At 51.0% G+C, this 13,303-nt stretch overlaps 2 protein-coding genes across 2 annotated transcripts; both read left to right on the top strand.

Moving 5' to 3' along the window:
- The first annotated feature begins 128 nt into the window (after positions 1–128).
- Positions 129–13,184, top strand: LOC124528067 (heat shock 70 kDa protein 1). The gene is made up of 2 exons (XM_047101401.1): positions 129–2,215; positions 12,824–13,184. Exons 1-2 carry the CDS (start codon positions 299–301, stop codon positions 12,830–12,832), a joined length of 1,926 nt encoding a protein of 641 aa, XP_046957357.1. The 5' UTR covers positions 129–298; the 3' UTR covers positions 12,833–13,184.
- Positions 10,707–13,184, top strand: LOC124528066 (heat shock 70 kDa protein 1). Its single transcript, XM_047101400.1, has one exon. The coding sequence runs from the start codon at positions 10,907–10,909 to the stop codon at positions 12,830–12,832; it is 1,926 nt and encodes a 641-aa protein (XP_046957356.1). The 5' UTR covers positions 10,707–10,906; the 3' UTR covers positions 12,833–13,184.
- Positions 13,185–13,303: the final 119 nt, after the last annotated feature.

Below are 13,303 nucleotides of genomic sequence, written 5' to 3'. Positions count from 1 at the left end.
GAATATTCCCGGCCTGGCAGCCCCGCAGAGCTCCGTGATTGGCTGAGGACAGAAAAGGTGGGGCTCGATGAGGCGTTATAAACACAGAGCCGCCCGGTCCCGAAAAACAGCAAGCCTGCAGAGAAACCTTCGGGGTTCAGGCGGCGACCGCTAGCGCAATTTCCGCAGACCGGCTGAGTCGGGCTCCCCGTAAGTTCGAGTTTGCAGCTTCGGAACAGACCGAGTTCCTCGTCGCGTATCCCGACCGACGTTCACAAAGGCTGAACCTCAGCGCCGGGCAAGGGAGCAGGACACCGACATGGCTAAAACCGCAGCCATCGGCATCGACCTGGGCACCACCTACTCATGCGTGGGGGTGTTCCAGCACGGCAAGGTAGAGATCATCGCCAACGACCAGGGCAACCGCACCACCCCCAGCTACGTGGCCTTCACGGACACCGAGCGGCTCATCGGGGATGCGGCCAAGAACCAGGTGGCGCTGAACCCGCAGAACACCGTGTTCGACGCGAAGCGGCTGATCGGCCGCAAGTTCGGCGACCCGGTGGTGCAGTCGGATATGAAGCACTGGCCTTTCCGGGTGATCAACGACGGAGATAAGCCCAAGGTGCAGGTGAGCTACAAGGGGGAGACCAAGGCGTTCTACCCCGAGGAGATCTCGTCCATGGTGCTGACCAAGATGAAGGAGATCGCCGAGGCGTACCTGGGCTACCCGGTGACCAACGCGGTGATCACCGTGCCGGCCTACTTCAACGACTCGCAGCGGCAGGCCACCAAGGACGCGGGGGTGATCGCGGGGCTGAACGTGCTGCGGATCATCAACGAGCCCACGGCCGCCGCCATCGCCTACGGCCTGGACAGGACGGGCAAGGGGGAGCGCAACGTGCTCATCTTTGACCTGGGCGGGGGCACCTTCGACGTGTCCATCCTGACGATCGACGATGGCATCTTCGAGGTGAAGGCCACGGCGGGGGACACCCACCTGGGTGGGGAGGACTTTGACAACAGGCTGGTGAACCACTTCGTGGAGGAGTTCAAGAGGAAGCACAAGAAGGACATCAGCCAGAACAAGCGAGCCGTGAGGCGGCTGCGCACCGCCTGCGAGCGGGCCAAGAGGACCCTGTCGTCCAGCACCCAGGCCAGCCTGGAGATCGACTCCCTGTTCGAGGGCATCGACTTCTACACGTCCATCACGAGGGCGCGGTTCGAGGAGCTGTGCTCGGACCTGTTCCGGAGCACCCTGGAGCCGGTGGAGAAGGCTCTGCGCGACGCCAAGCTGGACAAGGCCCAGATCCACGACCTGGTCCTGGTGGGGGGCTCCACCCGCATCCCCAAGGTGCAGAAACTGCTGCAAGACTTCTTCAACGGGCGCGATCTCAACAAGAGCATCAACCCCGACGAGGCAGTGGCCTACGGGGCGGCGGTGCAGGCGGCCATCCTGATGGGGGACAAGTCCGAGAACGTGCAGGACCTGTTGCTGCTGGACGTGGCGCCCCTGTCGCTGGGGCTGGAGACGGCCGGCGGCGTGATGACTGCCCTGATCAAGCGCAACTCCACCATCCCCACCAAGCAGACGCAGATCTTCACCACCTACTCGGACAACCAGCCCGGAGTGCTGATCCAGGTGTACGAGGGCGAGAGGGCCATGACGCGGGACAATAACCTGCTGGGGCGCTTCGAGCTGAGCGGCATCCCCCCGGCCCCACGGGGAGTGCCCCAGATCGAGGTGACCTTCGACATCGATGCCAATGGCATCCTGAACGTCACGGCCACGGACAAGAGCACGGGCAAAGCCAACAAGATCACCATCACCAACGACAAGGGCCGGCTGAGCAAGGAGGAGATCGAGCGCATGGTGCAGGAGGCGGAGAAGTACAAAGCCGAGGACGAGGTGCAGCGCGAGAGGGTGTCTGCCAAGAACGCGCTGGAGTCGTACGCCTTCAACATGAAGAGTGCTGTGGAGGATGAGGGTCTCAAGGGGAAGATCAGCGAGGCCGACAAGAAGAAGGTGCTGGACAAGTGCCAGGAGGTCATTTCCTGGCTGGACGCCAACACCTTGGCCGAGAAGGACGAGTTTGAGCACAAGAGGAAGGAGCTGGAGCAGGTGTGTAACCCCATCATCAGCGGACTGTACCAGGGGGCGGGTGGCCCTGGGGCTGGTGGCTTTGGGGCTCAGGCCCCCAGAGGTGGCTCTGGGTCAGGCCCCACCATTGAGGAGGTGGATTAGGAGTTCTTCCCCAGATTGCTCGTGTTTGTTGAGGAGACGGTTGGGATTCATGCCTTCTGTATTGCCTTATATATCTGCATTTCATCACCTCTCAACTTTGCAACTTGTTTGCCAAGTTTCGACTGTCTCCTTTGGTGAAATGATGAAGTTCCTTTTTTTTTTTTGTAGAGTCTAAACCTAGCAAGAATTTATACTGCCATCTTTTGTGCATTTTCTTTTTTGTAATATTCATCCCAAACTCGGGCCTTTTTGTTTTGTTGTTTTAACTGTTTTCTGTAGAGTAAATAAACTCAATAATTTGATTTTCTTGACTGTTTCTGTGTTTTATTTTGAGGTTAGAATAATTTGCATAGGTTGTCTTGTTAGTGTAAAGTTGAATGGTAATTTGTATCTTAGATAAAGGTCAGGGATCTGGAGAAGTACGTCTGTATATTGCATTGTGATCTATTTCTTTCAAGCGAAAGAACTCTCCTTGGGAGAGTTGAAACAAATGCTTGGTATGAGTGGGTTGGGTCTGTGGATGCAGAAAAAATTACAGGCTACTGACATAGTGGTGTCAAATTGGTGAGGGGGTTGACCTTATGTAAGGGTGGCCTCAAAAGAGGGGGGAATGGGGATGTTACTGGAGAAGCTGACAAAAAGGAGAGGCAGTTAGGGAGTAAGGCCATGCCTGCCTGTTCCTGTAAGTACACCTGATATGTCAGAGCAATGATATATAATCTGGTTTCAGCATGAAAGAACAGGTGAGTCCTAAATTGGTAGTGAGGAAATGTGAGTTCAGGCACTGGCTTGCCCAGTTATGCATATGCCACCCTGATCTCTAGTTCTCATGTGTTAAAATGAAAGGCTTTTTTGTTTGTTTTGCCTGGTGCCTCAGCCTTTACTTCTCATTTCCGAGAGGTTACTTAGATAGAAATGTCACATTTCTGGCTTTGGTTATTTACATTTTAAGTATCCGGTATCTTCAAGCAGTTTGTCCTTGAGTTTGGTGCCCCAAGAGAAGGACCCAGTAGTTCAGTGCCCTTAGGTACCAGGCACCGTTTTGGGGCTATGTGTTTATTAATTCTCATTCCACCACACCAAGTTTAGGTAGTGTTTGACTTGCACAGGTGAACATAACAGGGAGATTTAAAAGTTACTGATTTAACTGAAATTACTTCACTGGTTAAAAAAATTTCCAGTTCATGGGGCACCTAGGTGGCTCAGTTGGTTAAGCATCTGACTTCGGCTCAAGTCATGATCTCGCAGTTTGTGGGTTGGAGCCCCTCATCGGGCTCTGTGCTGACAGCTCAGAACCTGGAGCCTGTTTCAGATTCTGTGTCTCCCTCTCTCTCTGCCCCTCCCCTGTTCATGCTCTGTCTCTGTCTCAAAAATAAATAAACATTAAAAAAAAAATTCCAGTTCAGCAAAGGTGTTAAACCTGGATTCCAGCTCCGGTTTCCTCAGTTGTTGCCAGGCTGTCCCAAGTCCACAGGGCTTTTGTCTTTTACATGCCTGGTTCTGGGTTATTCCTAACCTAGGTTTCTCAGTCACTACCCATTTGCTTTTATTTTGTGCAATTCTAAACAATTCTATCAGAGAAACAATAGGATTGATAACAAAGGTTTAGTATTTGTTAACTTGGAAGAGGAAGGACCCTGCATCCCTGTACTAAGAAGACTTACTACAGGCCTCCTTCCCACACACTACCTTCCCTTTGAGATGCTTCATATCCCAATTGCTAGCATTCTAGAAATAATTCCCCCCACAATTTCCTTGTTAGAAAATGCCTGCCCACAATTCTCCAGGCTTGATGAGTGAACCCTTTTAAAAATCGATTGCACCTGGGGGTTACAAAGTTGTTTTAGAACAAGATAGAGGGGGTAGGTGGAGATAATTGCAAGCACCCCTGAATTGTGCACTTAACTTTTTTTCAGTGTTTGTTTATTTTTGAGAGAGTGTGTGAGCAGGGGAGGGGCAGAGAGAATTGAGACAGAATCCGAACGAAGCAGGCTCTGAGCTGTCAGCAGAAAGCCTGACATGGAACTTGAACCCACAGTGAGATCATGACCTAAGCTCAAGTTGGACATTCTACCGACTGAGCCACCCAGGTGCCCCTGAATTGTGCACTTTAAAATGGTTTTTATGTTTTGTGAATTTCACTTCAACAAAAAACAAAGAAAAGGTCTCACTCTACATTCCATAAAAGCATTTTCTTTTTTGTTTTTTAAAGTTTTATTTATTTTGAGTGAGAGAGAATGAGAGCATGAGAGCAAGAGAGAGGGAGAGAAAGAATCCCAAACAAGCTCATTGCTATAAGGTCGGAGTCCAATGTGGGGCTTAAACTCATGAACCTTGAGATCATGACCTGAGCCGAAATCCAGTCTAATGCTTAACAGACTGAGCCACCCAGGTGACCCCATAAAAGCATTTTCTGTGTTCTTCAAAGCCCATCAAACCTTTTAGTAAATAATAGCCTTTGAAGAAAATCAGTGTTATGAGAATGACACATACATGGTAGACCTTGCCCTGGAAGTATGGAAATGGAAATCTACAAGATGCTTAGGCTTCTAGACCATATTATAAAGGCACTTTTAACCTTCGGGAGAGTTGAGCTGTAGGGCTGTGGACTCTAGCCATAGTGTAAATCAATTTTGATGAGGATACGCATTTGCTACAGGACCTCATCTGCCCCTTAGAGCTGCAGTGACTGTCATTTGCAGATAATACAGTGACTCTTCAGCAGCCACTACCACTATTTAGCGGAGAGGTGCAGGGGATAGGCAGGGCAGATTGGAAACGGGTGGAGATTGGGAAAGAACTACCAAACAACTTTGATAAGAGTTTAGGGAAATCTCTAGAAATAACCCTGGACAAAGTAAGTTCCTATGGCTAGTCAAGTTACTAAGTAGGTGCTTTATTAAGAAATCAATATAAGACGTTGTTGCCTGCATACCTTTGCACAGACTGAAATAATCACTTTGTAAAGGCAAGGAGTTAAGGCTGATGAAATTGTAGATTTAAATAAAGTAAAGAGAATGTCAGAGCACCTGGGTGGCTTGGTGGGTTGAGCGTCTGGCTCTTGATTTCAGCTTGGGTCATGATCTCACACAGTTTGTTGGGTTCGAGCCCAGAGTCAGGCTCTGTGCTGACAGGCTGACAGAGGGGAGTGTGATTGGAATTTTCTCGCTCTCTCAAAACTAAAAAAAAAAAAAAAAAAGAATGCAGTGTCATCGCTGAAGAAATTTGTGTTTTGGGTAACAGAAGAAACTTGGGAGTAGGGGAGGTACATTGAGGAAAAAGAACTGTGGGTGTGGAAAGAATTTTAAAAATCTAGTACTTTCCCTAATACACCTTTGGGCGTAAGACTGCTTTATTAGCAACATACATACTGTCATTTCTCGTATTTAACAGGATTCTGTCATCAAAAATGAAAAAGATACCAAAACAACAACAAAAAAACCTTTTTTACATATGAGAGAAGCGGGCAGGAACATGGGCTTTCGGTAGAAATGGGGTTATTTTAGGTGAGAGGATGATCCTTATAGTAGAGATAAGAAACAGTAACTGACATCAACTTTCCGTCTAATTGAAATCCTAAATACGTCCCCTTGGATCACCTCTTGGGAATCCGCTGCACTGGGACAGATCAATACCACCAGTCCCGCCCCTTTCCTCGAGCCGCTCACAGAAAGCCTAAGGGGTCGGGCCGCACAGGGAATTCCGGACATCGGGGTGAACCCAACCCGCCCCACCATCCCTGTCGGGCCCAGTCAAGGATCGGAAGATCGGGCACAACCGGGAAGCATTGAGGCAGGGGGAAGAAGGTTTCCAGAAGACGAGAATCACTTCCGAGGGCCTTTAAATGGGGAACTAGAGCCAGGAGGTGAAGGTGAGGCGGCGACAGGGCAAGGCCACCGGGTGCGTCTCCGCCGCACGTCCTCGCCAGGCCCCGGGTGCGCTCGCCTCGGGCTGTGTGGGGACCTTCTCTTCTGGCGTCTGGCCACCCAATTCGTCCGGCCTAATTGTAGGAGTTACGAGACTTTCCAGTGTTTTCGTCGCATAAATTAGCTAGTGTGAGAAATACTCTGAAGCTCTCGCCTTTTTTCTCCTTTAACCCCGTTTTGGAAAAAAACAATCACAAAACCCCGGTACCGGCCAGGCAATTCTGCGGCCAGCCCCGCCAGTTAGGCCCCAGCGGCGGCCTCCGCGCTCTGCGGCCCCGCCCCCGCCGGCTGGCGCCCCCGCCCTCTCCGGCTGGCGCCCTGCGCTCCCTTTCACCGCTGTCCCGAACTTTCTGGAGTTTTCTGGGTTCCAGGGCGGAGACTGACTCGTAGGAAAACTCATCAACAAACTGCCTCATCCAAGTCTCTCCACACCCTCAACCCCGCTAACTCCCGCCCTAGAAAATCAAGCTTAGTCATCTCTCTATATTTAATTTCCAGAAAATTCTGTGAACTCTGTCCCAGCCTAGCCATAGTAACAGGGCTCCCTGCTTTCCCCTTTTCGAGGGAACCTTCTGTTATGAAGGGAAGGGGAGGCAGGGCTGGGAGAGCTGGAAGGGTGGGAAAGGTAGGAGTGGGAGGTGGGGTTGGGATGGTCAGGAGTCAGAAGTGGCAGCCCCGAGAGAGGAGTCCCTGGCTGGTCACATAGCCCCGTGGTGTCCCTAATGTGCTCTGTCAGAGCCCTGACATTCACTTCACTCCCTTTTGTGGCCATTTGTTTTCCTCTTAGGAGAATGAAAGGGATAGGATGCCTGTGCCAGCCCTGAGAGAAGTTCAAAACGGGAAATATGAGGACCTGTAGGTTCAATCCCCTGTTCTATAATTAGCTGAGTGACCAGACCAAGCCACTGAACCACTGATCCTTTGTGTTCCTCTCTGAAAATGAAAAGGTTTGCCTGAATGGCCTCTGCCTGAAAATCTTAAGATAGTTTCTCCAGGAAAGAAAGTAATGCCATTGTCCTGGCAGTTGTCCCCAACCTTGTAGGCAACTCAACAGGAAAGACTTGAGATGTCAGACCTGAGTATGGAATCCCAGCTAAGAAGCGAGAAGGGAGCAAATTTTAGAGCACTACTCTGTCACAGGCACAGAACTAAGGCCTTAGAAGCATTATCTTATTAATCACTGATGCCTACCATCCTATAAAATAGATTCTGTTGATTCCATTTTAGAGATAGAGACTTTTGTAATTTAGGTAACTTACAAGCATTTCCTTGTGAAGAAGGAGGAAGAAGAGGAAGAAGCAAACAAACAAACAAAAACCAAAAATCAAAACAGCCTGAACAAGGAAATAGAGTCAGATACAAACCTGGGTATTTCTCAGTTTTTTCCAAGCTGCTGGAAATCTGCAGCTTTCCCAGGTCACTGCAGCTTTTGCCACCGACTTGTTAAAAATGCCTGGTTCTAGGTTTCCTATCAGTTACCTCTTTTACTTTTTTCTGGCTAAGCTTAGAATTATACCATCTTTTAAAACTGAAAGAACTGAGGAGAAAACAGTAAAGTTTGAGAAACTGCAGGGAAAAAGGAGAAGAAAAAAGAACCCGCAGCAGCTTCAGGGTGATAAAGGCTCCCCTCCTCCATACTTCCTGCCGCCAGCAGTCAACGTTCTCGGCTCTCCCTCTCCCGTCTCCCCACTCCCCGCTTAGTTAAGTACCTGACAGTTCCACCAGCTTGAGGAAACCTGATACTCTATCCTTTCAAATGCTAAACCCGATAAAACCTAATTGCAAACTTAGTCAAAGTAAAATTCTAGAAAATGTCTTGAGGTTCTTACAGTCACTTTAGACACCAGTTAAACCTGTGACTGGGTTTTTGCCTTGGAAGGCATCCAGTGTAAAAGACAAAATCCAGGAGACACTCTCCTTGCCAGGAAATGAAAAGGAATATAGATGTTTTGGTTTCCAGACCAGTCCACAGAGAGAGAGTTAACTCAAAAGGTAGGTCAACTATAGAGTGTAGGTTTCTGATTCATGGAAAGCAGCATTTGTAATGGATCTTTTTCTGCTATGCCAACAGTAGCAAGATTTGAACCCCTATCACCATGTCTACCTGCCAGGCGGTGGGTACAGTGATGTCCTTTGCTTCCAGCCAATAAAGTTTAAACTGCAGATCTGGAAAGAAGGAAGGAATAAATCCAGAACTGCCGCTAGTAGCAGGTAATGGCAGGGAAGCTTCCAGAGGGAGGAGGTGAGATTAAGGGCCCCTAGAAGTGTTGACACATTGGGCAGCTATAATGGAAGCTTGGGGAGTTGCCAGAGATCGCATAAAGAAATGGAAAATTCCGTAAGTTTGACCAGTTTGACCAGATTAGGAGGTGACTCATTAGGGAGCCACAACTGAATGTAAAAAAAGTTATCACTTGCCTGCACAAACACACACATGATTGTGAAAGCAATTCCAATTCAGCAAAAATGTTCAAAAGCAAGATTCCTTCACTTCATCAAAAACTGTCTTCTCATATAAAAACAAATAAACAAAAACACTGTTTTCTCTCATTGTGTTAGGTTTTCTGTGTTCAACTATGTGGGTACAGCAATGTGTCTATTTTTGGTGGGTTGTGAACCTGGTACTATTTAATGTCACTTCCAGTTCACGCGCCCAACAACTGGTCTTACATATCCACAAAGAATTTTTTATTTTTATTTTTTTAAGATTTATTCATTTTTGAGAGAGAGAGAACGCGTGAGCAGGAGAGGGGTAGAGACAGAAAGGCACAGAATCTCAAGCAGGGTCCGGGCTCTGTGCTGACAGCTCAGATGCTGACTCGGGGCTGGAAATCAGGACCACGAGATCATGACATGAACTGAAGTCCAAAGTTTAACCAACTGAGCTAGCCAGGTGCCCAAGAACTTTTTTTAAAAGGCCAAAATGGGGGCGCCTGGGTGGCTCAGTCGGTTGAGCGTCCGACTTCAGCTCAGGTCACGATCTCGCGGTCCGTGTGAGTTGGAGCCCCGCGTCAGGCTCTGGGCTGATGGCTCAGAGCCTGGAGCCTGCTTCAGATTCTGTGTCTCCCTCTCTCTCTGACCCTCCCCGTTCATGCTCTGTCTCTCTGTCTCAAAAATAAATAAATGTTAAAAAAAATTTAAAAAAAAAGGCCAAAATGATCAAATGTGTTTGTATTTAAAGGAGAGAGGAAAACATGCAGAAAGTTGGAATCTAGGATAGAAAACTAAGTGGGTGAAAAAAAAAAAAAGAAAACTAAGTGGGTGGATTAAATGCATGACAAATAATCTTAAATTTTAAAGGAGCTGTAAGTAGAACCTGGGTCCGGCCAACCCCTCCCACCTTCCAGCATCATCCCAACCAGTGTGCTTAACAGGGACCACCTGCAACCAGCTGTGGCTTATACTATTAAAGACTAAACATCCTCACCTCTCCCTTGCCGACTGACCTCCCTCTGCATTTCATTTAAAAAGGAGGGCCAGCCTACGGGCGACAGAGGGCAGAAGATCGAATTCTGGGGTCTGAGTATGAACCGGGAATTAACAGGCAAACCCTCTGGGAATGGGGTGGCCCAGACCCCCCAGCTTGATAGAGGAGGGAAATGGAGAAGCCCCAAGGTTTTAAAGACAGCTGAAGTCCTACGGAAAGTTTTTACTTCCTCTGGCCCGAGCCCCGCCCAAAGCGAAGGGGAGCAGCGGATCCCAGCCCTAGCCTACCCCTTCCCCTGCCCCACCCCTCCCCCCCTCCCCCCTCCCCCCTCCCCCCGCCCTTGACCCAGCACGTTCCTTCTGGGGCACTAGGGACGTTCTCCAGTTTAAGAACCAATTGTTTACTTAAGTGTTTTTCTTTTAAAAATTCAAATTCTCCCATCCCCAGGTATTTCAACCGTGTAGGTTAGAGACGATGTCAAAACTATATTGCATTATCTCTTTCCTTCTCATTTCTACTTTAAATCGAAAGTGGGAAAAACGCCACGGCTGGCTAAGGCAATCCTCAGGCAGCTCAGGCCTTTGGACCAATGCACCCGCGGGCCTAAACGCGACCCTATCCGTCAGCGCCACAGTCCAATCAGAGTCTCTTTGACCCGCCGATACCCCACCCACTTCGAGAAACTTGGGAACTTTACGTATTTGGGGTATCCCTGGGAGTCGTGTATTCCTTAACCTTAATCTTAAACCGCAAAACTAGTTTGAACCCCAGGCGGCTCGCACTGGCCTGCGATTATAAATGCCAGTCTTTCTAGTCAATTTCAAAGTCCGTGGACAGCATCGCTGGGAGGTACCGAGACTGGGTGGGCGGAGCCAACAACCGCCCTTCCCAGCTCCTCTCCTCCCTCCCCTTAGGACTCGGGTTCCTTCCCAAGAATCCGAGAAGAGTCTGGAGAGTTCTGGGAGGGGCGGCACCCAGAACGCTGATTGGTCCCAGAAAGCCTGGAGGCAGGACGCGATGCGAAACCGCTGGAATATTCCCGGCCTGGCAGCCCCGCAGAGCTCCGTGATTGGCTGAGGACAGAAAAGGTGGGGCTCGATGAGGCGTTATAAACACAGAGCCGCCCGGTCCCGAAAAACCGCAAGCCTGCAGAGAAACCTTCGGGGTTCAGGCGGCGACCGCTAGCGCAATTTCCGCAGACCGGCTGAGTCGGGCTCCCCGTAAGTTCGAGTTTGCAGCTTCGGAACAGACCGAGTTCCTCGTCGCGTATCCCGACCGACGTTCACAAAGGCTGAACCTCAGCGCCGGGCAAGGGAGCAGGACACCGACATGGCTAAAACCGCAGCCATCGGCATCGACCTGGGCACCACCTACTCATGCGTGGGGGTGTTCCAGCACGGCAAGGTAGAGATCATCGCCAACGACCAGGGCAACCGCACCACCCCCAGCTACGTGGCCTTCACGGACACCGAGCGGCTCATCGGGGATGCGGCCAAGAACCAGGTGGCGCTGAACCCGCAGAACACCGTGTTCGACGCGAAGCGGCTGATCGGCCGCAAGTTCGGCGACCCGGTGGTGCAGTCGGATATGAAGCACTGGCCTTTCCGGGTGATCAACGACGGAGATAAGCCCAAGGTGCAGGTGAGCTACAAGGGGGAGACCAAGGCGTTCTACCCCGAGGAGATCTCGTCCATGGTGCTGACCAAGATGAAGGAGATCGCCGAGGCGTACCTGGGCTACCCGGTGACCAACGCGGTGATCACCGTGCCGGCCTACTTCAACGACTCGCAGCGGCAGGCCACCAAGGACGCGGGGGTGATCGCGGGGCTGAACGTGCTGCGGATCATCAACGAGCCCACGGCCGCCGCCATCGCCTACGGCCTGGACAGGACAGGCAAGGGGGAGCGCAACGTGCTCATCTTTGACCTGGGCGGGGGCACCTTCGACGTGTCCATCCTGACGATCGACGATGGCATCTTCGAGGTGAAGGCCACGGCGGGGGACACCCACCTGGGTGGGGAGGACTTTGACAACAGGCTGGTGAACCACTTCGTGGAGGAGTTCAAGAGGAAGCACAAGAAGGACATCAGCCAGAACAAGCGAGCCGTGAGGCGGCTGCGCACCGCCTGCGAGCGGGCCAAGAGGACCCTGTCGTCCAGCACCCAGGCCAGCCTGGAGATCGACTCCCTGTTCGAGGGCATCGACTTCTACACGTCCATCACGAGGGCGCGGTTCGAGGAGCTGTGCTCGGACCTGTTCCGGAGCACCCTGGAGCCGGTGGAGAAGGCTCTGCGCGACGCCAAGCTGGACAAGGCCCAGATCCACGACCTGGTCCTGGTGGGGGGCTCCACCCGCATCCCCAAGGTGCAGAAACTGCTGCAAGACTTCTTCAACGGGCGCGATCTCAACAAGAGCATCAACCCCGACGAGGCAGTGGCCTACGGGGCGGCGGTGCAGGCGGCCATCCTGATGGGGGACAAGTCCGAGAACGTGCAGGACCTGTTGCTGCTGGACGTGGCGCCCCTGTCGCTGGGGCTGGAGACGGCCGGCGGCGTGATGACTGCCCTGATCAAGCGCAACTCCACCATCCCCACCAAGCAGACGCAGATCTTCACCACCTACTCGGACAACCAGCCCGGAGTGCTGATCCAGGTGTACGAGGGCGAGAGGGCCATGACGCGGGACAATAACCTGCTGGGGCGCTTCGAGCTGAGCGGCATCCCCCCGGCCCCACGGGGAGTGCCCCAGATCGAGGTGACCTTCGACATCGATGCCAATGGCATCCTGAACGTCACGGCCACGGACAAGAGCACGGGCAAAGCCAACAAGATCACCATCACCAACGACAAGGGCCGGCTGAGCAAGGAGGAGATCGAGCGCATGGTGCAGGAGGCGGAGAAGTACAAAGCTGAGGACGAGGTGCAGCGCGAGAGGGTGTCTGCCAAGAACGCGCTGGAGTCGTACGCCTTCAACATGAAGAGTGCTGTGGAGGATGAGGGTCTCAAGGGGAAGATCAGCGAGGCCGACAAGAAGAAGGTGCTGGACAAGTGCCAGGAGGTCATTTCCTGGCTGGACGCCAACACCTTGGCCGAGAAGGACGAGTTTGAGCACAAGAGGAAGGAGCTGGAGCAGGTGTGTAACCCCATCATCAGCGGACTGTACCAGGGGGCGGGTGGCCCTGGGGCTGGTGGCTTTGGGGCTCAGGCCCCCAGAGGTGGCTCTGGGTCAGGCCCCACCATTGAGGAGGTGGATTAGGATCCTTACCTTTCTGACTCGTATTTCTTTCCAAGTCGAGGTGACCTGAGGACCTTGCTATCACACTGTATTTTTTCCTACTTCCAGTTTTCTGTTATTTCAATTTGTTCTAAAGTTAGGTTGTAACCTGATAATGTTTGTCTTTATTATTTCCTTGTGATATACTAGTGTTTTTAGTAGAGTTTTTGCCTTGAAAGTAAGTTGGTGCTTTTTTTTCCCTCCTCTGTAAAATGAGCAAACACTGCCACCCTCTGTCCAATTTTGCTTTGTAAACACCGGAAGTCATGGAATGGCTTTTTTTTTTAAACAATTTGTATACTTCATGATGAAAAATAAAATGTTACAAATACAAGTCTATTTTTATTTGAGGGGAATGTCTGATTTTCATAGGCTGAAAAATACAATATTTCTGAAGAGAGGTACACTATGAGGAGCTGTGACTTTGGCTATTTTAAGACTTAATTGTAGGTT

This window comes from Lynx rufus, unplaced genomic scaffold (assembly GCF_022079265.1).
Source record: "Lynx rufus isolate CCGP_SWC_20201006 ecotype Redwood Valley unplaced genomic scaffold, mLynRuf1.p SCAF_6, whole genome shotgun sequence".
Taxonomy (NCBI): Eukaryota; Metazoa; Chordata; class Mammalia; order Carnivora; family Felidae; genus Lynx; species Lynx rufus.
This window is presented reverse-complemented; position numbering and strand designations above follow the sequence as displayed.